Below are 26,543 nucleotides of genomic sequence, written 5' to 3'. Positions count from 1 at the left end.
ACCAATTGTAAATTACATTTTTTTTTTAACTTGAACTTTTAATTAATTAATCTTAATTAAAAAAAAAATATTTATGTTTCTACCATTTCCTATGAGCAAAAAAGAGCTTCTGGACATCAGAACAGCTATCACTAAACTCGATTTGGATGAGGACTTATACTTCAATGAATTGGATGCGAAGGACATTATTGATTATCCCTGACCAGGCCCGAATCCCTGACCCTCGTAGGAGGTGGTGCTAAAGAGGCCGGCGTGTGCCTGACGAGACGACATCGGAGAGTGGATAAACCTCCTCTACCCTCCGTTCTATTGGCGAAAGGGAGATCACAGGAGAATAAACTGGAAGAGCTCGATGATCTGAAGAACCGTAATGTCCTGTGTTTCTCCGAGTCGTGGCTGAACAAGGAAATAGAAAGGATTTATCTTTATTTATTTTATTTACATCGGCAGGACAGAGCGGCAGCGTCTGGGAAGCTCAGTGTGTCTCTTTTTTAACAACTACTGGTGCAGCTGAAACGCCTTATGGCCATAATTAAGACTGGCCATAAATAAGACTGGCCATAAATAAGACTGGCCATAATTAAGACTGGCCATAATTAAGACTGGCCATAATTAAGACTGGCCATAATTAAGACTGGCCATAAATAAGACTGGCCATAAATAAGAAGCAGTTGTATGTATGTGAAGTATATTTTGTGTAGCTTATGTAGTTATGTAGTTATGTTGTTCTAGGTACATGGTAACAATTAGGTAAGTTACTTATGTGTTGTTCTAGGTACCTGGTAACAATTAGATAAGTTACTTATGTGTTGTTATGTTGTTCTAGGTACCTGGTAACAATTAGATAAGTTACTTATGTGTTGTTATGATGTTCTAGGTACCTGGTAACAATTAGATAAGTTACTTATGTGTTGTTATGTTGTTCTAGGTACCTGGTAACAATTAGATAAGTTACTTATGTGTTGTTATGTTGTTCTAGGTACCTGGTAACAATTAGATAAGTTACTTATGTGTTATGTTGTTCTAGGTACCTGGTAACAATTAGATAAGTTACTTATGTGTTGTTATGTTGTTCTAGGTACATGGTAACAATTAGATAAGTTATGTGTTGTTATGTTGTTCTAGGTACCTGGTAACAATTAGATAAGTTACTTATGTGTTGTTATGTTGTTCTAGGTACCTGGTAACAATTAGATAAGTTACTTATGTGTTGTTATGATGTTCTAGGTACCTGGTAACAATTAGATAAGTTACTTATGTGTTGTTATGTTGTTCTAGGTACCTGGTAACAATTAGATAAGTAACTTATGTGTCGTTATGTTGTTCTAGGTACATGGTAACAATTAGATAAGTTACTTATGTGTTATGTTGTTCTAGGTACCTGGTAACAATTAGATAAGTTACTTATGTGTTGTTATGTTGTTCTAGGTACCTGGTAACAATTAGATAAGTTACTTATGTGTTATGTTGTTCTAGGTACCTGGTAACAATTAGATAAGTTACTTATGTGTTGTTATGTTGTTCTAGGTACATGGTAACAATTAGATAAGTTACTTATGTGTTGTTATGTTGTTCTAGGTACATGGTAACAATTAGATAAGTAACTTATGTGTTGTTATGTTGTTCTAGGTACCTGGTAACAATTAGATAAGTTACTTATGTGTTATGTTGTTCTAGGTACCTGGTAACAATTAGATAAGTTATGTGTTGTTATGTTGTTCTAGGTACATGGTAACAATTAGATAAGTTACTTATGTGTTATGTTGTTCTAGGTACATGGTAACAATTAGATAAGTTATGTGTTGTTATGTTGTTCTAGGTACCTGGTAACAATTAGATAAGTTACTTATGTGTTGTTATGTTGTTCTAGGTACCTGGTAACAATTAGATAAGTTACTTATGTGTTGTTATGTTGTTCTAGGTACCTGGTAACAATTAGATAAGTTACTTATGTGTTATGTTGTTCTAGGTACATGGTAACAATTAGATAAGTTACTTATGTGTTGTTATGTTGTTCTAGGTACATGGTAACAATTAGATAAGTTACTTATGTGTTGTTATGTTGTTCTAGGTACCTGGTAACAATTAGATAAGTTACTTATGTGTTGTTATGTTGTTCTAGGTACCTGGTAACAATTAGATAAGTTACTTATGTGTTATGTTGTTCTAGGTACATGGTAACAATTAGATAAGTTACTTATGTGTTTGCCCTTTGGCATTGTTCAGAGCTTATTGATAATAGTAATTCATTACATTCCTATAGCACGTTTCATCATCTCAAACTGCAGCAAAAGAAAGAAAACAAACCAGCAATACATCACGAGTAGCCTAGTTGGCGAGGTCAACCAATAGAGTAGCCTAGTTGGCGAGGTCAACCAATAGAGTAGCCTAGTTGGCGAGGTCAACCAATAGAGTAGCCTAGTTGGCGAGGTCAACCAATAGAGTAGCCTAGTTGGCGAGGTCAACCAATAGAGTAGCCTAGTTGGCGAGGTCAACCAATAGAGTAGCCTAGTTGGCGAGGTCAACCAATAGAGTAGCCTAGTTGGCGAGGTCAACCAATAGAGTAGCCTAGTTGGCGAGGTCAACCAATAGAGGCCAAGTATTTGAGTGCAAGCATACTCCAAAAGGTGGAGAGGGGAGAGTAGATGTCAAATCAAATCGAAGTTTATTTGTCTCGTGTGCCAAAAACAACAGGTGTAATAGACCTTACAGTGAAATGCTTACTTACAGGCTCTAACCAGTGGTGTGTGTGTGTGTGTGTGTGTGTGTGTGTGTGTGTGTGTAAGTAAAGAAATAAAACAACAGTAAAAATCACTTTACTTCCGGCGCCGACAGAGATGGCCGCCTCGCTTCGCGTTCCTAGGAAACTATGCAGTTTTTTGTTTTTTTACGTGTTATTTCTTACACTAGTACCCCAGGTCATCTTAGGTTTCATTACATACAGCCGAGAAGAACTACTGAATATAAGATCAGCGTCAACTCACCATCAGTACGACCAAGAATATGTTTTTCGCGATGCGGATCCTGTGTTCTGCCTTACAACCAGTGCCACGGAATGGTTCCCATGCAGCGACCCAAAAAAACGACTCAGAAAAAGAGGGAAACGAAGCGGTCTTCTGGTCAGACTCCGGAGACGGGCACATCGTGCACCACTCCCTAGCATTCTTCTTGCCAATGTCCAGTCTCTTGACAACAAGGTTGATGAAATCCGAGCAAGGGTAGCATTCCAGAGGGACATCAGAGACTGTAACGTTCTCTGCTTCACGGAAACATGGCTAACTGGAGAGACGCAATCCGAAGCGGTGCAGCCAGCGGGTTTCTCCACGCATCGCGCCGACAGAAACAAACATCTTTCTGGTAAGAAGAGGGGCGGGGGCGTATGCCTTATGGCCGACGTGACATGGTGTGATGAAAGAAACATACAGGAACTCAAATCCTTCTGTTCACCTGATTTAGAATTCCTCACAATCAAATGTAGACCGCATTATCTACCAAGAGAATTCTCTTCGATTATAATCACAGCCGTATATATCTCCCCCCAAGCAGACACATCGATGGCTCTGAACAAACTTTATTTAACTCTCTGCAAACTGGAAACGATTTATCCGGAGGCTGCATTCATTGTAGCTGGGGATTTTAACAAGGCTAATCTGAAAACAAGACTCCATAAATTTTATCAGCATATCGATTGCGCAACCAGGGGTGGAAAGACCCTGGATCATTGTTACTCTAACTTCCGCGACGCATATAAGGCCCTGCCCCGCCCCCCTTTCGGAAAAGCTGACCATGACTCCATTTTGTTGATCCCTGCCTACAGACAGAAACTAAAACAAGAAGCTCCCACGCTGAGGTCTGTCCAACGCTGGTCCGACCAAGCTGACTCCACACTCCAAGACTGCTTCCATCACGTGGACTGGGAGATGTTTCGTATTGCGTCAGACAACAACATTGAAGAAAACGCTGATTCGGTGTGCGAGTTCATTAGAACGTGCGTTGAAGATGTCATTCCCATAGCAACGATTAAAACATTCCCTAACCAGAAACCGTGGATTGATGGCAGCATTCGTGTGGAACTGAAGGCGCGAACCACTGCTTTCAATCAGGGCAAGGTGTCTGGTAACATGACTGAATACAAACAGTGCAGCTATTCCCTCCGCAAGGCTATCAAACAAGCTAAGCGCCAGTACAGAGACAAAGTAGAATCTCAATTCAACGGCTCAGACACAAGAGGCATGTGGCAGGGTCTACAGTCAATCACAGACTACAGGAAGAAACCCAGCCCAGTCACGGACCAGGATGTCTTGCTCCCAGGCAGACTAAATAACTTTTTTGCCCGCTTTGAGGACAATACAGTGCCACTGACACGGCCTGCAACGAAAACATGCGGTCTCTCCTTCACTGCAGCCGAAGTGAGTAAGACATTTAAACGTGTTAACCCTCGCAAGGCTGCAGGCCCAGACGGCATCCCCAGCCGCGCCCTCAGAGCATGCGCAGACCAGCTGGCCGGTGTGTTTACGGACATATTCAACCAATCCCTATACCAGTCTGCTGTTCCCACATGCTTCAAGAGGGCCACCATTTTTCCTGTTCCCAAGAAAGCTAAGGTAACTGAGCTAAACGACTACCGCCCCGTAGCACTCACATCCGTCATCATGAAGTGCTTTGAGAGACTAGTCAAGGACCATATCACCTCCACCCTACCTGACACCCTTGACCCACTCCAATTTGCTTACCGCCCAAATAGGTCCACAGACGATGCAATCTCAAGCACACTGCCCTAACCCATCTGGACAAGAGGAATACCTATGTGAGAATGCTGTTCATCGACTACAGCTCGGCATTCAACACCATAGTACCCTCCAAGCTCGTCATCAAGCTCGAGACCCTGGGTCTCGACCCCGCCCTGTGCAACTGGGTACTGGACTTCCTGACGGGCCGCCCCCAGGTGGTGAGGGTAGGCAACAACATCTCCTCCCCGCTGATCCTCAACACTGGGGCCCCACAAGGGTGCGTTCTGAGCCCTCTCCTGTACTCCCTGTTCACCCACGACTGCGTGGCCACGCACGCCTCCAACTCAATCATCAAGTTTGCGGACGACACAACAGTGGTAGGCTTGATTACCAACAACGACGAGACGGCCTACAGGGAGGAGGTGAGGGCCCTCGGAGTGTGGTGTCAGGAAAATAACCTCACACTCAACATCAACAAAACTAAGGAGATGATTGTGGACTTCAGGAAACAGCAGAGGGAACACCCCCATCCACATCGATGGAACAGTAGTGGAGAGGGTAGCAAGTTTTAAGTTCCTCGGCATACACATCACAGACAAACTGAATTGGTCCACTCACACAGACAGCATCGTGAGGAAGGCGCAGCAGCGCCTCTTCAACCTCAGGAGGCTGAAGAAATTCGGCTTGTCACCAAAAGCACTCACAAACTTCTACAGATGCACAATCGAGAGCATCCTGGCGGGCTGTATCACCGCCTGGCACGGCAACTGCTCCGCCCACAACCGCAAGGCTCTCCAGAGGGTAGTGAGGTCTGCACAACGCATCACCGGGGGCAAACTACCTGCCCTCCAGGACACCTACACCACCCGATGCTACAGGAAGGCCATAAAGATCATCAAGGACATCAACCACCCGAGCCACTGCCTGTTCACCCTGCTGTCATCCAGAAGGCGAGGTCAGTACAGGTGCATCAAAGCTGGGACCGAGAGACTGAAAAACAGCTTCTATCTCAAGGCCATCAGACTGTTAAACAGCCACCACTAACATTGAGTGGCTACTGCCAACACACTGTCAATGACACTGACTCTACTCCAGCCACTTTAATCATGGGAATTAATGGGAAATGATGTAAATATATCACTAGCCACTTTAAACAATGCTACCTTATATAATGTTACTTACCCCACATTATTCATCTCATATGCATACGTAGATACTGTACTCTATATCATCGACTGCATCCTTATGTAATACATGTATCACTAGCCACTTTAACTATGCCACTTGGTTTACATACTCATCTCATATGTATATACTGTACTCGATATCATCTACTGTATCTTGCCTATGCTGCTCTGTACCATCACTCATTCATATATCCTTATGTACATATTCTTTATCCCCCTACACTGTGTATAAGACAGTATTTTTTATTTTATCTTATTTTTTATTTTTTTGGAATTGTTAGTTAGATTACTTGTTCGTTATTACTGCATTGTCGGAACTAGAAGCACAAGCATTTCGCTACACTCGCATTAACATCTGCTAACCATGTGTATGTGACAAATAAAATTTGATTTGATTTGAAAAGGCATTTGAAAATAAGAGTAACAAGGTAGTGAAATGCTGAATACAACAGGTGTAGTAGACCTTACAGTGAAATGCTGAATACAACAGGTGTAGTAGACCTTACAGTGAAATGCTGAATACAACAGGTGTAGTAGACCTTACAGTGAAATGCTGAATACAAGTAGAGAGGCTATAAAAGTAGCGAGGCGACATACAGACACCTGTTAGTCAGGCTGATTGAGGTAGTATGTACATGTAGCTCTATACAGACACCTGTTAGTCAGGCTGATTGAGGTAGTATGTACATGTAGCTATATACAGACACCTGTTAGTCAGGCTGATTGAGGTAGTATGTACATGTAGCTATATACAGACACCTGTTAGTCAGGCTGATTGAGGTAGTATGTACATGTAGGTATCGTTCAAGTGACTATGCATATAAGATAAACAGAGAGTAGCAGCAGCGTAAAAGAGGGGTTGGGGGGGCACATTGCAAATATTCCAGGTAACCATTTGGTTACCTGTTCAGGAGTCTTATGGTTTGTGGGTAAAAACTGTTTACGGGGTAAAACTGTTTGTGGGTAAAGTCTTATGGTTTGTGGGTAAAAACCAAAAGAAGCCTTTTGGTCCTAGACTTGGCACTCCGGTACCGCTTGCCATGCGGTAGTAGAGCGAACAGTCTATGACTGGGGTGGCTGTGGTCTTTGACAATTTTCAGGGCTTCCTCTGACACAGCCTGGTGTAGAGATCCTAGATGGCAGGCAGCTTTGCCCCAGTGATGTACTGGGCCATACACACTACCCAATGAAGTGCCTTGCGGTCGGAGACCGAGCAGTTGCCGTACCAGGCAGTAGTACTAGTCCAACGCTCTAACCACTAGGCTACCCTGCCACCCCACCGAGCGGATTGGTGATCAGGCCTACCACTGTTGTGTCGTGGGCAAACCTTATGATGGTGTTGGAGTCGTGCCTGGCCATGCAGTCGTGGGTGAACAGGGAGTACAGGAGGGGACTGAGCACGCACCCCTGGGGGAGCTCCAGTGTTGAGGATCAGCGTGGCAGATGTGTTGCTACCTACCCTCACCACCTGGAGGTGGCCCGTCAGGAAGTCCAGGATCCAGTTGCAGGGGGAGGTGTTTAGTCCCAGGTTCCTTAGCTTAGTGATGAGCTTTGAGGGTACTATGGTGTTGAATGCTGAGCTGTAGTCAATGAATAGCATTCTCACATAGGTGTTCCTTTTGTCCAGGTCGGAAAGGGCAGTGTGGAGTGCAATAGAGATTGCATCATCTGTGGATCTGTTTGGGCGGTATCCAAATTGGAGTGGGTCTAGGGTATCTGGGATAATGGTGTTGATGTGAGCCATTACTAGCCTTTCAAAGCACTTCATGGCTACGGACGTGAGTGCTACGGGTCTGTAGTCATTTAGGCAGGTTGCCTTTGTGTTCTTGTGCACAGGGGCTATGGTGGTCTGCTTGAAGCATGTTGGTATTACAGACTCAATCAGGGACATGTTGAAAGTGTCAGTGAAGACACCTGCCAGTTGGTCGGCACATGCTCGGAGTACACGTCCTGGTAATCCTTTTGGCCCCACAGCCTTGTGAATGTTGACCTGTTTAAAGGTCTTACTCACGTCGGCTACGGAGAGCGGGATCACACAGTCGTCCGGAACAGCTTATGCATGCTTTGCCTCGAAGCGAGCATAGAACTGATTTAAGTTTCCCTGCATTAGAAACTTTGCCTCTGGGTGAGTGGTTTCCTGTTTGCTTATTTCCTTATACAGCTGACTGAGTGCGGTCTTAGTGCCAGCATCTGTCTGTGGTGGTAAATAAACAGCCACAGAAAGTATCTCCTCCGGCGCCATTTGCTTTGTCTTGATCAAAGGGACAGTTCATGTCTTGGTCAGAGAGATGTAGCGGGACAGTTCATGTCTTGGTCAGAGGAAGGATGGTCAGAGAGATGGAGAGGGACAGTTCATGTCTTGGTCAGAGAGATGGAGAGGGACAGTTCATGTCTTGGTCAGAGAGATGGAGAGGGACAGTTCATGTCTTGGTCAGAGAGATGTAGAGGGACAGTTCATGTCTTGGTCAGAGAGATGGAGAGGGACAGTTCATGTCTTGGTCAGAGAGATGGAGAGGAACAGTTCATGTCTTGGTCAGAGGAAGGATGGTCAGAGAGATGGAGAGGGACAGTTCATGTCTTGGTCAGAGAGATGGAGAGGGACAGTTCATGTCTTGGTCAGAGAGATGGAGAGGGACAGTTCATGTCTTGGTCAGAGAGATGGAGAGGGACAGTTCATGTCTTGGTCAGAGAGATGGAGAGGGACAGTTCATGTCTTGGTCAGAGGAAGGATGGTCAGAGAGATGGAGAGGGACAGTTCATGTCTTGGTCAGAGAGATGGAGAGGGACAGTTCATGTCTTGGTCAGAGAGATGGAGAGGGACAGTTCATGTCTTGGTCAGAGGAAGGATGGTCAGAGAGATGGAGAGGGACAGTTCATGTCTTGGTCAGAGGAAGGATGGTCAGAGAGATGGAGAGGGACACTTCATGTCTTGGTCAGAGGAAGGATGGTCAGAGAGATGGAGAGGGACAGTTCATGTCTTGGTCAGAGGAAGGATGGTCAGAGAGATGGAGAGGGACAGTTCATGTCTTGATCAGTGGAAGGATGGTCAGAGAGATGGAGAGGAACAGTTCACGTCTTGGTCAGAGAGATGGAGAGGAACAGTTCACGTCTTGGTCAGAGAGATGGAGAGGAACAGTTCACGTCTTGGTCAGAGAGATGGAGAGGAACAGTTCACGTCTTGGTCAGAGAGATGGAGAGGAACAGTTCACGTCTTGGTCAGAGAGATGGAGAGGAACAGTTCACGTCTTGGTCAGAGAGATGGAGAGGAACAGTTCACGTCTTGGTCAGAGAGATGGAGAGGAACAGTTCACGTCTTGGTCAGAGAGATGGAGAGGAACAGTTCATGTCTTGATCAGAGAGATGGAGAGGAACAGTTCATGTCTTGATCAGAGGAAGGATGGTCAAGATGGTTGATGGTCAGGATGGTTGATATAGTTCCAAAATATTTTACATGTCATCAATTAAGTCCTGAAGATCTAGAACTTTCAAAATAAACACAGTGGGTATGATGCTGCTTTTTATATAATTTGACACAAAACGCAGCATTACCGTCAGTATTTTTTAAGATATACTATATATCTTAACTTCATTGCTGACATGCAACACATTTTTGGAACTATATCAACAATGGGACTAATAGTTTTTGGTGTGGAATTTTCCGTTAAGCTTCTGGTGACTCTTCAATTGATGCATGCGTTACCTTTTATTTGATTTAACCTTTATTTAACCAGACAAGTCAGTTAAGAACACATTCTTATTTTCAATGACGGCCTGGGAACAGTGGGTTAACTGCCTGTTCAGGGGCAGAGCGACAGATTTGTACCTTGTCAGCTCGGGGGTTTGAACTCGCAACCTTCCGGTCACTAGTCCAACGCTCTAACCACTAGGCTACCCTTTATTTGCAGTAAACTCAAGTGAACACAAAGAAAAAGCACTGGTTGAGATAGTTGTGGAATTGTTCTTTATCCCCTTACACTGTGTATAAGACAGTAGTTGTGGAATTGTTAGGTTAGATTACTCGTTGGTTATTACTGCATTAAGACAGTAGTTGTGGAATTGTTAGGTTAGATTACTCGTTGGTTATTACTGCATTAAGACAGTAGTTGTGGAATTGTTAGGTTAGATTACTCGTTGGTTATTACTGCATTAAGACAGTAGTTGTGGAATTGTTAGGTTAGATTACTCGTTGGTTATTACTGCATTAAGACAGTAGTTGTGGAATTGTTAGGTTAGATTACTCGTTGGTTATTACTGCATTAAGACAGTAGTTGTGGAATTGTTAGGTTAGATTACTCGTTGGTTATTACTGCATTAAGACAGTAGTTGTGGAATTGTTAGGTTAGATTACTCGTTGGTTATTACTGCATTGTCGGAACTAGAAGCACAAGCATTTCACTACACTCGCATTAACATCTGCTAACCATGTGTATGTCACAAATAAAATTAGATTTGATTTGGTATAGGGAATAGGGTACACTTTGGGATGCATCCTGGTTCTCTGGAAGGAGTTGTATCATCTCCTGATTCTTTATTGATAGCAGAGGCCAGGTTGATTAAAAAAAACAGACCGTTATTGTGACCAGGGCCTCGCGGCAACCTAATGTCATTCATCTTCGGAAAGTGAAGAAGTAGGAACGCCTTGGCACACACACACACACACACACACACACAGACATAGAGCTGCTAGCACACATATACAAGTATTTTTCTGTCCTTGGGAGATTTATTTTACAGCCTCTTCCTCTCTCAGCTTGAGTTGGTATTCAGGGGAGACCTGCTCACTGTAGTCCTGAAGATACATTTGTGTCTGAAGATCTGCGGGAGCAGAACGCTGCCTGAGAAGTAAAGGCAAAGGAAGGTGGTGGTGTGTGTGTATGTGTCTGTGCTTTGTAAGTGCAACAGCAGCATCGGCAGCTCTGTTTGGCTCATACATAGCCAAGGTTAGCATACTGACTCACCTGAGGTGAATACACTGCTAGAAGCTAAACGGTATAGCAGACAAAGAACATCTGTATGTGTACTATCCAGGGTGCGTTCCAAATGGCACTACTTTTGACCGGGGCCCATAGGGAAATAAGGGTGCCAACTCAGAACGCAGGAGAATACTACGGTGGATAAAGATCGAGGTGGAATTTAAAACAAAATCTACATCTCAGCTTCTTTTAAATCCTCTTAGATATCTACTTTAAAAAAACAACAACATTTGAGACATTTATCCAGACTAACAGGAGCAATTAGGGTTAAGTGCCTTGCTCAAGGGCACATCGACAGCTTTTTCATCTTGTCGGCTAGGGGATTCGAACCAGTGACCTATGTTACTGGCCTAAAGCTCTTAACCACTAGGCTACCTGCCACCTGATGTGTATATATGTATATCTGTGTGTGTGTATATATATACTTATATATATTTCTCTAGCTGACAAGTGTCTGAGACCGGAGCAGAAGACTGAGGGCAAAACCACGAGCCTGAGATTAAAAGACATCTTTTAGTCAAATAGACCATCAGTTTAGCTGGCTGTTCTGTTTACCTAATACCCACAGTCTCTTACTTAGTTATGGAGGCCAATTTAAGGTTCCTCCTTGTTTCTCTTTGATCCTACCATTAGGTGTCTAGCCTTCGGGATGAGACGGTTGAATCAATTATTCATAAATAACGATGACGATAATCCACTGTTTGCTGCTCGAGATCTCTGCTATGCTCTGTGTTAGTTTTCATGTAATTACAGGGACATGAAGGAAACTGTCTGTGGGTAAATTCCACTGCGACTGACCCTAATGGTCCTCACTAAGGCTGCATCCCAAATGGCACCCTATACCCTATGTAGTGCACTACTTTTGACCAGAACCGTATGAGACCCTATACCCTATGTAGTGCACTACTTTTGACCAGAACCGTATGGGACCCTATCCCCTATGTAGTGCACTACTTTAGACCAGGGCCCTATAGAGAATAGGATGTCATTTTGGACATATTCTAACTCTATTGATTTGGTGTTGTTGTAGGATCTGGTATTAAACTGTCTCTTTCTCTTCTCTAATCTTCCTTTCATTCTGTCTCTGTGAAATCATCCCCATTCACACATTATAGACTCTGGACACTGTCTTCTGTTGTCTATTAAATGAGGTACCAGACTCAGTCTTCTGTTGTCTATTAAATGAGGTGTCTATTTAAATGAGGTACCAGAGACTATTAAATGAGGTACCAGTCCTCTGGTCTCTATTAAATTAAATGACTATTAAATGAGGTACCAGACTCAGTCCTCTGTTGTCAGTCCTCTGTCTTTGTCTATTAAATGAGGTACCAGAGTCTTCTGGTCTCTATTAAATCAGACTCCTCTGTTGTCTATTAAATGAGGTACCAGACTCAGTCCTCTGTTGTCTATTAAATGAGGTACCAGACTCAGTCCTCTGTTAAAATGAGGTCTATTAAATACCAGACTCTCAGTCTTCTCTGTTCTCTGTTAAATGAGGTACCAGACTCAGTCCTCTGTTCTCTATTAAATGAGGTACCAGACTCAGTCCTCTGTTCTCTATTAGATGAGGTACCAGACTCAGTACCCTCTGTTCTCTATTAAATGAGGTACCAGACTCAGTCCTCTGTTCTCTGTTAAATGAGGTACCAGACTCAGTCCTCTGGTCTCTATTAAATGAGGTACCAGACTCAGTCCTCTGTTCTATTAAATTAAATGAGGTACCAGACTCAGTCCTCTGTTCTCTGTTAAATGAGGTACCAGACTCAGTCCTCTGTTCTCTATTAAATGAGGTACCAGACTCAGTCCTCTGGTCTCTATTAAATGAGGTACCAGACTCAGTCCTCTGTTCTCTATTAAATGAGGTACCAGACTCAGTCCTCTGGTCTCTATTAAATGAGGTACCAGACTCAGTCCTCTGTTCTCTATTAAATGAGGTACCAGACTCAGTCCTCTGGTCTCTATTAAATGAGGTACCAGACTCAGTCCTCTGTTGTCTATTAAATGAGGTACCAGACTCAGTCCTCTGTTCTCTATTAAATGAGGTACCAGACTCAGTCCTCTGTTCTCTATTAAATGAGGTACCAGACTCAGTCCTCTGTTCTCTATTAGATGAGGTACCAGACTCAGTCCTCTGTTCTCTATTAAATGAGGTACCAGACTCAGTCCTCTGTTCTCTATTAGATGAGGTACCAGACTCAGTCCTCTGTTCTCTATTAAATGAGGTACCAGACTCAGTCCTCTGTTGTCTATTAAAGGCCTTTTTGAGCTCTCATTTGATATGCACGCCATCGGAGCCCGTTTGGTCTCATCACAGCTCGCGCCGCTCTCTTACAATACATTATAGTGATGTTTAGAGTCCGCCATGGAGGCTATTATAACACTATAACAAGACAGAGCGAGAGCAGGGCTGCTTCTTTCATTACTTATTGAACTCTCCTGGTATCACAAGGACTCATTAGAGACGGAGGGAGAGAGGGAGACTAAGGGAGCAGACATATGTCACTGCTGGGAGGCTTCTGATGAGCCATTAGATAAAGCCCAGAGGAGTGTTGCCTGTGTTCCGTGTGGCTGAGTGTGTATGTATCAGAATGCTGCTATTGGAAATTCCCACCTTCGCTGGTAAGGTGAGGCTTCAGGTTCTGCCAACAAAAGGAAACCTAAGCAGTGTGTGTGTGTTTGTTCTATATTTGTTATTTGTAAAGAAAATCCTTCCTCTTGTTCCTGCCCTCAAACCAGCAGCGTGAGCTCTTCAAACTTGCTGGGTCCCAAATGGCACCCTATTCCCTATCTATATAGGGCACTAGATTTTGACCAGGGCCCATAGCACTATATATTTGTATTTGATTTATTTTACTAGGTCAAGTCAGTTAAGAACAAATCCTTATTTACAATGATGGTCTAGGAACAGTGGGTTAACTGGTCTAGGAACAGTGGGTTAACTGGTCTAGGAACAGTGGGTTAACTGGTCTAGGAACAGTGGGTTAACTGGTCTAGGAACAGTGGGTTAACTGGTCTAGGAACAGTGGGGTTAACTGGTCTAGGAACAGTGGGTTAACTGGTCTAGGAACAGTGGGTTAACTGGTCTAGGAACAGTGGGTTAACTGGTCTAGCAACAGTGGGTTAACTGGTCTAGCAACAGTGGGTTAACTGGTCTAGCAACAGTGGGTTAACTGGTCTAGCAACAGTGGGTTAACTGGTCTAGCAACAGTGGGTTAACTGGTCTAGCAACAGTGGGTTAACTGGTCTAGCAACAGTGGGTTAACTGGTCTAGCAACAGTGGGTTAACTGGTCTAGCAACAGTGGGTTAACTGGTCTAGCAACAGTGGGTTAACTGGTCTAGCAACAGTGGGTTAACTGGTCTAGCAACAGTGGGTTAACTGGTCTAGCAACAGTGGGTTAACTGCTCTAGGAACAGTGGGTTAACTGCTCTAGGAACAGTGGGTTAACTGCCTGTTCAGGAGCAGAACAACCTAGGAACAGTGGGTTAACTGCTCTAGGAACAGTGGGGTGCCTTGTTCAGCTCGGGGTTTCGATTTTGCAGCCTTTCGGTTACTAATCCAACGCTCTAACCACTGTGCTAGCTGCCGCCCCATATAGGGCACTACTATTGACCGGGGCCCATAGGGAGTAGGGTGCCATTTGGGAACAGATCAAAACTGTCTGGAATATTTGAACGCGTCTACAGTAATAGAATCAGCGATAAACACGTCCACTAATGTTGTCCTGTTGGATGAAAAACACAATAAGTAGAAACGTCAGGAATCTAAACCGGCGCCTCGATGCTTCACAGGAACACGGAAGGCTTATTTTTCACACGTTTCTATTAATATTTATAACCGTTTATCAATGAACCTTTAGTCTTGCCTGGCGACCCATCCACAAGGGCTCTGGCCAAACTTCTTTTCCATAATGGATTCTTCTCCCCACCTCATGTTGAAGTCACACAGACGACTTCTAGGATGGCAGATTCGGAACGGGAATGTATGAAGTGAAATCGATAGAGCAGCGGAATTTAATTCAAGGTGAGTTGTCCAGGCGAACAGTAGCTAGCCAGAGAAGCAGACATGTAGCTACAGGAGCCCTCATGCCCTAGCTGCTTCCTGTATTAGGCCCTAGCTGCTTCCTGTATTAGGCCCTAGCTGCTTCCTGTATTAGGCCCTAGCTGCTTTCTGTATTAGGCCCTAGCTGCTTCCTGTATTAGGCCCTAGCTGCTTCCTGTATTAGGCCCTAGCTGCTTTCTGTATTAGGCCCTAGCTGCTTCCTGTATTAGGCCCTAGCTTCTTCCTGTATTAGGCCCTAGCTGCTTTCTGTATTAGGCCCTAGCTGCTTCCTGTATTAGGCCCTAGCTGCTTCCTGTATTAGGCCCTAGCTGCTTCCTGTATTAGGCCCTAGCTGCTTCCTGTATTAGGCCCTAGCTGCTTCCTGTATTAGGCCCTAGCTGCTTTCTGTATTAGGCCCTAGCTGCTTCCTGTATTAGGCCCTAGCTGCTTCCTGTATTAGGCCCTAGCTGCTTCCTGTATTAGGCCCTAGCTGCTTTCTGTATTAGGCCCTAGCTGCGTCCTGTATTAGGCCCTAGCTGCTTCCTGTATTAGGCCCTAGCTGCTTCCTGTATTAGGCCCTAGCTGCGTCCTGTATTAGGCCCTAGCTGCGTCCTGTATTAGGCCCTAGCTGCTTCCTGTATTAGGCCCTAGCTGCGTCCTGTATTAGGCCCTAGCTGCTTCCTGTATTAGGCCCTAGCTGCTTCCTGTATTAGGCCCTAGCTGCTTCCTGTATTAGGCCCTAGCTGCTTCCTGTATTAGGCCCTAGCTGCTTCCTGTATTAGGCCCTAGCTGCGTCCTGTATTAGACCCTAGCTGCTTCCTGTATTAGGCCCTAGCTGCGTCCTGTATTAGGCCCTAGCTGCGTCCTGTATTAGGCCCTAGCTGCTTCCTGTATTAGGCCCTAGCTGCTTCCTGTATTAGGCCCTAGCTGCGTCCTGTATTAGGCCCTAGCTGCGTCCTGTATTAGGCCCTAGCTGCGTCCTGTATTAGGCCCTAGCTGCGTCCTGTATTAGGCCCTAGCTGCTTCCTGTATTAGGCCCTAGCTGCTTCCTGTATTAGGCCCTAGCTGCGTCCTGTATTAGGCCCTAGCTGCTTCCTGTATTAGGCCCTAGCTGCTTCCTGTATTAGGCCCTAGCTGCTTTCCACTGCTGCTTTAATGGACCTTTTTCAAACAAGACCAAGGACACCTTGGCTGTGTGTCCCAAATGACACTCTATTCCCTATCTAGTGCAATACTCTTGGCCAGGAACAATGCACTATATAGGGAACAGGGTGCCATTTCAGACGCAGGCAAATAGAGAATAAATGAACCAGGACTGTAAGTTACATGGCTCAGGGCGTGGCAAGACTTCCTGTCAGGCAGTTACTAAAGCTACCTATTACGTTGAACAGCTCAGGACGTGGCAAGACTTCCTGTCAGGCAGTTAATGAAGCTACCTATTACCTTGAACAGGGGTCTTCAGATGTGATACTTCTATTAGGTTTGATCCAGGCGTCCCTCAGTAATGCTCTCTCTCTGTTCCCCCTCCCTCCCTTTCTCTCTCTCCTGTCTCTCCCTCTCTCTGTTTCTCTCCTCCCTCTCTCTCTCTCTTACATTCAGCCTATATTGTGGATCATTTGCATCCATCTCTGTATGAAGTTTTTACATGTTAAAAGAGAGAGGCCGGAGGCCAGGGCTTTGTGGTCTGAATTATAATTGGTCTCTTCCATGCTGTTATGGTCTGTCCAGAACTATCGTTGATCTCTTCCATGATGTTCTGGTCTGTCCAGAACTATCGTTGATCTCTTCCATGATGTTCTGGTCTGTCCAGAACTATCGTTGATCTCTTCCATGATGTTCTGGTCTGTCCAGAACTATCGTTGGTCTCTTCCATGATGTTATGGTCTGTCCAGAACAATCGTTTATCTCTTCCATGATGTTCTGGTCTGTCCAGAACTATCGTTTATCTCTTCCATGATGTTCTGGTCTGTCCAGAACTATCGTTGATCTCTTCCATGATGTTCTGGTCTGTCCAGAACTATCATGATCTCTTCCATGATGTTATGGTCTGTCCAGAACTATCGATTGATCTCTTCCATGATGTTCTGGTCTGTCCAGAACTATCGTTGATCTCTTCCATGATGTTCTGGTCTGTCCAGAACTATCGTTGATCTCTTCCATGATGTTCTGGTCTGTCCAGAACTATCGTTGGTCTCTTCCATGATGTTCTGGTCTGTCCAGAACTATCGTCGATCTCTTCCATGATGTTCTGGTCTGTCCAGAACTATCGTTGGTCTCTTCCATGATGTTCTGGTCTGTCCAGAACTATCATCGATCTCTTCCATGATGTTCTGGTCTTCCAGAACTATCTCGATCTCTTCCATGATGTTCTGGTCTGTCCAGAACTATTGCGATCTTCCATGATGTTCTGGTCTGTCCAGAACTATCGTCGATCTCTTCCATGATGTTCTGGTCTGTCCAGAACTATCTCGATCTTTCCATGATGTTCTGGTCAAACTCAAATAGAAAACAAAAAGGTCCAGAACAATCGTTTATCTCTTCCATGATGTTCTGGTCTGTCCAGAACAATCGTTTATCTCTTCCATGATGTTCTGGTCTGTCCAGAACTATCGTCGATCTCTTCCATGATGTTCTGGTCTGTCCAGAACAATCGTTTATCTCTTCCATGATGTTCTGGTCTGTCCAGAACTATCTCGATCTCTTCCATGATGTTCTGGTCTGTCCAGAACAATCGTTTATCTCTTCCATGATGTTCTGGTCTGTCCAGAACTATCGCTCGATCTCTTCCATGATGTTCTGGTCTGTCCAGAACTATGTCGATCTCTTCCATGATGTTCTGGTCTGTCCAGAACTATCGTTGATCTCTTCCATGATGTTCTGGTCTGTCCAGAACTTCGATCTCTTCCATGATGTTCTGGTCTGTCCAGAACTATCGTCGATCTCTTCCATGATGTTCTGGTCTGTCCAGAACTATCGTCGATCTCTTCCATGATGTTCTGGTCTGTCCAGAACTATCGTCGATCTCTTCCATGATGTTCTGGTCTGTCCAGAACTATCGTCGATCTCTTCCATGATGTTCTGGTCTGTCCAGAACTATCGTCGATCTCTTCCATGATGTTCTGGTCTGTCCAGAACTATCGTCGATCTCTTCCATGCTGTTATGGTCTGTCCAGAACTATCATCGATCTCTTCCATGATGTTCTGGTCTGTCCAGAAGGATCATGATTGCTTCGGACCATTGACACAATGTGGTCCTCGACATGATTACTGTACACACGTGTAGCTGGCGTGTAGCCTCAGCTAGTGTATATAAATGGGTTCATATGACGTGTGTGTGTGTGTGTGTGTGTGTGCTGGAGTGACATGGCAGTGCTATGCATCATTATGTAGCGTTGTGTTTATCGTCCCTATGTTCTAATGAACCGCTTCCTGTCAGACACCTTCTACATCCACGTCTCCAAAACGGTTCCAAGAAAAGGCTTGAGCTTCTTGGTATGACAAAAATATTGCATTTATTTGTCCATGTTTGTCAACACAGTTCCTTTTGAGGGTGAGTGACCCAGTCAGCTGGTTTCCAGGTAAGTATAGACAGATTACAATTTTAAAACAAACTCAAAAAGGAAAACAAAATGACGCGAGGGGATAACGGGGACATACATAGTAACTCCAAACGGTATGAACAACAGGATACGATTTAACACTACATTTAGACTTGTTTCTCCAGCAGGCTCCTATCGCTTGTCCTTTCTGACCAGGCTCCTATCGCTTGTCCTTTCTGACCAGGCTCCTATCGCCTGTCCTTTCTGACCAGGCTCCTATCGCCTGTCCTTTCTGACCAGGCTCCTATCGCTTGTCCTTTCTGACCAGGCTCCTATCGCTTGTCCTTTCTGACCAGGCTCCTATCAGGCTTGTCCTTTCTGACCAGGCTCCTATCGCTTGTCCTTTCTGACCAGGCTCCTATCGCTTGTCCTTTCTGACCAGGCTCCTATCGCTTGTCCTTTCTGACCAGGCTCCTATCGCCTGTCCTTTCTGACCAGGCTCCTATCGCTTGTCCTTTCTGACCAGGCTCCTATCGCTTGTCCTTTCTGACCAGGCTCCTATCGCTTGTCCTTTCTGACCAGGCTCCTATCGCCTGTCCTTTCTGACCAGGCTCCTATCGCTTGTCCTTTCTGACCAGGCTCCTATCGCTTGTCCTTTCTGACCAGGCTCCTATCGCTTGTCCTTTCTGACCAGGCTCCTATCGCCTGTCCTTTCTGACCAGGCTCCTATCGCTGTCCTTTCTGACCAGGCTCCTATCGCTTGTCCTTTCTGACCAGGCTCCTATCGCTTGTCCTTTCTGACCAGGCTCCTATCGCTTGTCCTTTCTGACCAGGCTCCTATCGCCTGTCCTTTCTGACCAGGCTCCTATCGCCTGTCCTTTCTGACCAGGCTCCTATCGCTTGTCCTTTCTGACCAGGCTCCTATCGCCTGTCCTTTCTGACCAGGCTCCTATCGCCTGTCCTTTCTGACCAGGCTCCTATCGCCTGTCCTTTCTGACCAGGCTCCTATCGCCTGTCCTTTCTGACCAGGCTCCTATCGCCTGTCCTTTCTGACCAGGCTCCTATCGCCTGTCCTTTCTGACCAGGCTCCTATCGCCTGTCCTTTCTGACCAGGCTCCTATCGCCTGTCCTTTCTGACCAGGCTCCTATCGCCTGTCCTTTCTGACCAGGCTCCTATCGCCTGTCCTTTCTGACCAGGCTCCTATCGCCTGTCCTTTCTGACCAGGCTCCTATCGCCTGTCCTTTCTGACCAGGCTCCTATCGCCTGTCCTTTCTGACCAGGCTCCTATCGCCTGTCCTTTCTGACCAGGCTCCTATCGCCTGTCCTTTCTGACCAGGCTCCTATCGCCTGTCCTTTCTGACCAGGCTCCTATCGCCTGTCCTTTCTGACCAGGCTCCTATCGCCTGTCCTTTCTGACCAGGCTCCTATCGCCTGTCCTTTCTGACCAGGCTCCTATCGCCTGTCCTTTCTGACCAGGCTCCTATCGCCTGTCCTTTCTGACCAGGCTCCTATAGGCTCCACGGTGTGGGTAAGGACGTCGACACCACGGTGTGGGTAATGGCGTCGACGCCACGGTGTGGATAATGACGTCGACGCCACGGTGTGGATAATGACGGCGACGCCACGGTGTGGATAATGACAGCGACGCCACGGTGTGGATAATGACGGCGACGCCACGGTGTGGATAATGACGGCGACGCCACGGTGTGGATAAGGACGTCGACTCCACGGTGTGGATAATGACGTCGACTCCACGGTGTGGATAATGACGTCGTCTCCACGGTGTGGATAATGACGGCGACATCACGGTGTGGATAATGGTGGCTACACCACGGTGTGGGTAATGGCGTCGACACCACGGTGTGGGTAAGGACGTCGACACCACGGTGTGGGTAATGGCGTCGACACCACGGTGTGGGTAATGGCGTCGACACCACGGTGTGGGTAATGGCGTCGACACCACGGTGTGGGTAATGGCGTCGACACCACGGTGTGGGTAATGACGGCGACACCACGGTGTGGATAATGACGGCGACACCACGGTGTGGATAATGACGGCGACACCACGGTGTGGGTAATGACGGCGACACCACGGTGTGGGTAATGGCGTCGACACCACGGTGTGGGTAATGACGGCGACACCACGGTGTGGATAATGACGGCGACACCACGGTGTGGATAATGCATTGGAGGCATTCAATCTGTGTCCCTTAAGAATATGTTCCATAGATCTGTTATACAGCAGTTGTCAATGGTGCCTGTGTCGGGTGCTATTTTTTGCCGATGGCACTTCAAGTAATGCAATATTTCAGTTCCATCTAAATAAATACATGGCTTTTGAATATTGGTTTTAAGAAATTGTCTTCCATTGAGTGTGAACTCTGCTCACCCATCTTCACTGTTATAATTAAAGCCTTGGTTTCTAGAAAGAGCACAGCTGAAGGCACATAAAAAATTTCTTCTTTTTTTTCATACCTGACTGACGTCTCATAATGTCCATGACCTCCACAATGTCCTTGGTCTCGGCGATGACCTCCACAATCTCCATGGTCTCAGTGATGACCTCCACAATCTCCATGGTCTCAGTGATGACCTCCACAATCTCCATGGTCTCAGTGATGACCTCCACAATCTCCATGGTCTCAGCGATGACCTCCACAATCTCCATGGTCTCAGCGATGACCTCCACAATCTCCATGGTCTCGGCGATGACCTCCACAATCTCCATGGTCTCAGTGATGACCTCCACAATGTCCTTGGTCTCGGCGATGACCTCCACAATCTCCTTGGTCTCGGCGATGACCTCCACAATCTCCATGGTCTCGGCGATGACCTCCACAATGTCCATGGCCTGCACAGCTGCACACAGATAGTGTTCATTACACAATGAGGCTCTACACAGCAGGACAGCCACCAGCTAGCTCAATGAGCCTCTACACAGCAGGACAGCCACCAGCTAGCTCAATGAGGCTCTACACAGCAGGACAGCCACCAGCTAGCTCAATGAGCCTCTACACAGCAGGCCAGCCACCAGCTAGCTCAATGAGGCTCTACACAGCAGGCCAGCCACCAGCTAGCTCAATGAGGCTCTACACAGCAGGACAGCCACCAGCTAGCTCTGCCATATTAAGTTTCTATGGCAACGTGCCCTTGCTGAGGGAGAAGTGATGGCAGCACAGAGAGAGACTTGGAGCTTTAAGAGCCTGCTTACTTCAGGAGCACTCTCAGATCCTTGAGCCTCCCCAGGATACAATACTATTTTAAGGATAGAATCAGCATTTTCTAATCCCTCCTCATCACCACGGTAAACGAGGGAGGAAGAGTACAGGATGTTTCCTAATAATATCTCCTTTTTCCTGAAGTGTACACTCGTTCACTACTTCCCACAAATCTGAAAGCATTTGATTGGTGGAGGCATGGGCTAGCTTGGCTATCATATTTCTTATACCAGTCCGTTCTCTTTCAAATGCACACTTTGGGATGAAGGAGAGGTAATTGGGGCCAGTGTCTCTCTGCATAATCATGATGTCCTATATTTTGTTTCATCTAACACTTAGCTCAGTATCTTGCGTGTCTGACTTGGGTTCGAACCTGGGTCTACTGCGTGCCGCTAAACTAGATTATACTACCCCGCTGAGCTAACGCCCAGGTATTAACTTGATGGGGGGGGTGGTTCACCTTGACCGTATCGCCTCAATTACACTTTCTCTGTCCAGTCCACCCGAAGTTGTTGAAGTAGTTTTGATATTGCAGTGCTTTAAAAGGACCTTGGTTCTGTCTTTCTTTTCCTGTGTTTATTCTGAGTATTGGTTTGCTATGTTGGACGGAGGAGGGAGTCACGTTGTGCGTCTCTCAAATGGCACCCTATATCCCTATATAGTGCACAACTTTTGACCAGAACCCTATGAGCCGTGGTCAAAAGTAGTGCACTAAAATAGGAAACGGTGTGCCATTTGGGACGTGCTACGTTAGAAGGAGAGAGGCCACAAAGCACGTTAGAGAGTATCGCTGATCTCATTCTCAGGAGTAGGAACTCAATTCCCTCACTTGGTGTTTGTTTACCCAAGTGTTACATGGAATCCTATCAGACTGAGACACAGTGAGACGGTGGCCATACTAAACACTTAGCCAGTGGCCATGCGCTCTGATAGAGATCAGGCATCCATCCCAAATAGCACCCTATTCCCTATTTGGCACACTTGTTTTGACCAGATCCCTATGGTCCCTGGTCAAAAGTAGTGCACTAAAATAGGGAATAGGGTGCTATTTGGGATGTAGACCAGGAGGAGTGCTCAGTTACCTACTGTAAGACATTGATTTACTCAGCCAGATAGAGAGCCAGAGAGAACTGGACACTGTGGCCCAATGTGTCTGTGTGTGTGTCTGTGTGTGTGTGCGCGCGCATGCGTCTATCACACACACACACACACACACACACATACACACACACCTGTGCCTAGCATCAACATCAGATGGGAATGACCTGTAGCGCTGTAGAACAAACCTCCAACCAGCAACATCACACGTTTCAATTATTAAATACTTCTTGTTTTCCTGACCTTGCTCTTGTGTGTGTGTGTGTGCGTGTGTGTGTGTGTGCGTGTGTGTGTGTGTGCGTGCGTGCGTGCGTCAGCTGGGAGGTGCTGAGGTTCCTGCTGTCTAACCTGCGTTGGTGGATGGAGGAGTATCGTTTTGATGGCTTCAGGTTCGATGGGGTGACGTCCATGATGTACCATCACCATGGCATTGGTAAGGGCTATAGGGGTTCATATTGGGCATCACCATGGCATTGGTAAGGGCTATAGGGGTTCATATTGGGCATTGGTAAGGGCTATAGGGATTCATATTGGGCATCACCATGGCATTGGTAAGGGCTATAGGGATTCATATTGGGCATCACCATGGCATTGGTAAGGGCTATAGGGATTCATATTGGGCATCACCATGGCATTGGTAAGGGCTATAGGGGTTCATATTGGGCATTGGTAAGGGCTATAGGGATTCATATTGGGCATCACCATGGCATTGGTAAGGGCTATAGGGATTCATATTGGGCATCACCATGGCATTGGTAAGGGCTATAGGGGTTCATATTGGGCATTGGTAAGGGCTATAGGGATTCATATTGGGCATCACCATGGCATTGGTAAGGGCTATAGGGGTTCATATTGGGCATCACCATGGCATTGGTAAGGGCTATAGGGGTTCATATTGGGCATTGGTAAGGGCTATAGGGGTTCATATTGGGCATCACCATGGCATTGGTAAGGGCTATAGGGGTTCATATTGGGCATCACCATGGCATTGGTAAGGGCTATAGGGGTTCATATTGGGCATCACCATGGCATTGGTAAGGGCTATAGGGGTTCATATTGGGCATTGGTAAGGGCTATAGGGATTCATATTGGGCATCATCATGGCATTGGTAAGGGCTATAGGGGTTCATATTGGGCATTGGTAAGGGCTATAGGGATTCATATTGGGCATCATCATGGCATTGGTAAGGGCTATAGGGGTTCATATTGGGCATCACCATGGCATTGGTAAGGGCTATAGGGATTCATATTGGGCATCACCATGGCATTGGTAAGGGCTATAGGGATTCATATTGGGCATCACCATGGCATTGGTAAGGGCTATAGGGGTTCATATTGGGCATCACCATGGCATTGGTAAGGGCTATAGGGATTCATATTGGGCATCACCATGGCATTGGTAAGGGCTATAGGGGTTCATATTGGGCATCATCATTGGTAAGGGCTATAGGGGTTCATATTGGGCATCATCATGGCATTGGTAAGGGCTATAGGGATTCATATTGGGCATCATCATGGCATTGGTAAGGGCTATAGGGATTCATATTGGGCATCACCATGGCATTGGTAAGGGCTATAGGGGTTCATATTGGGCATTGGTAAGGGCTATAGGGATTCATATTGGGCATCACCATGGCATTGGTAAGGGCTATAGGGGTTCATATTGGGCATCACCATGGCATTGGTAAGGGCTATAGGGGTTCATATTGGGCATCACCATGGCATTGGTAAGGGCTATAGGGGTTCATATTGGGCATCACCATGGCATTGGTAAGGGCTATAGGGGTCCATATTGGGCATCACCATGGCATTGGTAAGGGCTATAGGGGTTCATATTGGGCATTGGTAAGGGCTATAGGGATTCATATTGGGCATCACCATGGCATTGGTAAGGGCTATAGGGGTTCATATTGGGCATTGGTAAGGGCTATAGGGATTCATATTGGGCATCACCATGGCATTGGTAAGGGCTATAGGGGTTCATATCCTAAGACTCCTGTTCAAACTGGAAATGAATTATAGTGCTTTCATAATCACTTCATATTCTTTACAGTAGCAGCAGTGTAGAGTTTCTGGTATTGTTAAGCGAAAATCCCACACACTGATATTGCTCATATCACTTTGTTTATTCAAGCTTATGCGTCGACCTCTTGGCCTTCGTCAGAGCTTTTTAAATAGAGGCTGACACAACAACCAGAGCAGTGTTCCCAAGCACCTGCAACATCATGGCTTATGTGCTTTTAAATAAAAGAAAATGGTTTAATGTTATTTTCACTATGTACAGAGCGTACATAACGTATTTCATACGAAGTGCACTAACAACAGTAGAGTTTTTGGTTACATTGTCTCTGTATTCAGTGTGGGTTATAGTTATGTATTCAGTGTGGGTTATTGTTATATATTGGTTATGTATTCAGTGTGGGTTATAGGTTATAAATTGGTTATGTATTCAGTGTGGGTTATAGTTATGTATTCAGTGTGGGTTATTGTTATATATTGGTTATGTATTCAGTGTGGGTTATAGGTTATAAATTGGTTATGTATTCAGTGTGGGTTATAGGTTATAAATTGGTTATGTATTCAGTGTGGGTTATGGTTATATATTGTCTATGTATTCAGTGTGGGTTATAGTTATGTATTTAGTGCGGGTTATGGTTATATATTAGTTATGTATTCAGTGCGGGTTATGGTTATATATTGGTTATGTATTTAGTGCACGTTATGGTTATATATTGGTTATGTATTCAGTGTGGGTTATGGTTATATATTGGTTATATATTCAGTGTGGGTTATGGTTATATATTGTCTATGTATTCAGTGTGGGTTATAGTTTACATTGTCTGTGTATTCAGTGCGGGTTATGGTTATATATTGGTTATGTATTCAGTACAGGTTATGGTTATATATTGGTTATATATTCAGTGTGGGTTATAGTTTACATTGTCTATGTATTCAGTGTGGGTTATAGTTTACATTGTCTATGTATTCAGTGTGGGTTATGATTATGTATTCAGTGCGGGTTATGGTTATAAATTGGTTATGTATTCAGTGTGGGTGTTGTACCTCTGTCCTCAGGTAGTATATTTTCAGGAGACTACTCTACGTACGAGCTCTTACTGTACCTCTTAACCCCTACACCCTAGCTCTTAGCTTCCTTCCTCCTACACCCTAGCTCCCTAACCCTTACCCCCAAACTCCTACCCCCTAGCTTCCTAGGTGATAGCCTTGCTCTTTCTCTGTCCTCAGGCAGTATGTTTTCAGGAGACTACTCTGAGTACTTTGGTCTTCAGGTGGATGAAGATTCCTTGGTCTATCTGATGACAGCTAATCATGTCCTGCACACCCTGTATCCTGACTGCATCACCATCGCAGAGGTAACACTGGTCCTTAGGCACTTCAATATGTACCAAAATTGTTGATATGTAAAATCGGTATGCTGTCCTGAATGTCATGGCAACAATGGTGAGAGGAATTAGTAGTATTAAATCACATCTAGATCCGGGTCCAGGCTATAGCTTCAGACCACCCCACAGTGAACAACACTGACTCTGTAGGACTCTACTAAAACAGTAAAACACACACTGGAGGAGTCCTGACTCTACATCCAAAACACACACTGGAGGAGTCCTGACTCTACATCCAAAACACACACTGGAGGAGTCCTGACTCTACATCCAAAACACACACAAACACAATACATTAAATGAGTCGTGGATGACACCCCCCCCCCCTCCCTGGTCATGATTAATTAAAGCAC

At 45.4% G+C, this 26,543-nt stretch overlaps 1 protein-coding gene across 1 annotated transcript in view; it reads left to right on the top strand.

The window, feature by feature from the left end:
* Positions 1-26,543, top strand: part of gbe1b (glucan (1,4-alpha-), branching enzyme 1b) — a 376,893-nt gene that overhangs the window by 126,757 nt on the left and 223,593 nt on the right. The window contains exons 8-9 of the mRNA XM_042296507.1: positions 23,104-23,219; positions 26,033-26,160. Coding sequence (XP_042152441.1) covers positions 23,104-23,219; positions 26,033-26,160 — 244 coding nt within the window. The remainder of the gene's footprint in view (positions 1-23,103; positions 23,220-26,032; positions 26,161-26,543) is intronic.

This window comes from Oncorhynchus tshawytscha, linkage group LG13 (assembly GCF_018296145.1).
Source record: "Oncorhynchus tshawytscha isolate Ot180627B linkage group LG13, Otsh_v2.0, whole genome shotgun sequence".
NCBI lineage: Eukaryota > Metazoa > Chordata > Actinopteri > Salmoniformes > Salmonidae > Oncorhynchus > Oncorhynchus tshawytscha.
Note: the sequence above shows the minus strand (reverse complement) of the source record. Positions and strands in the feature narration are given on the sequence as shown.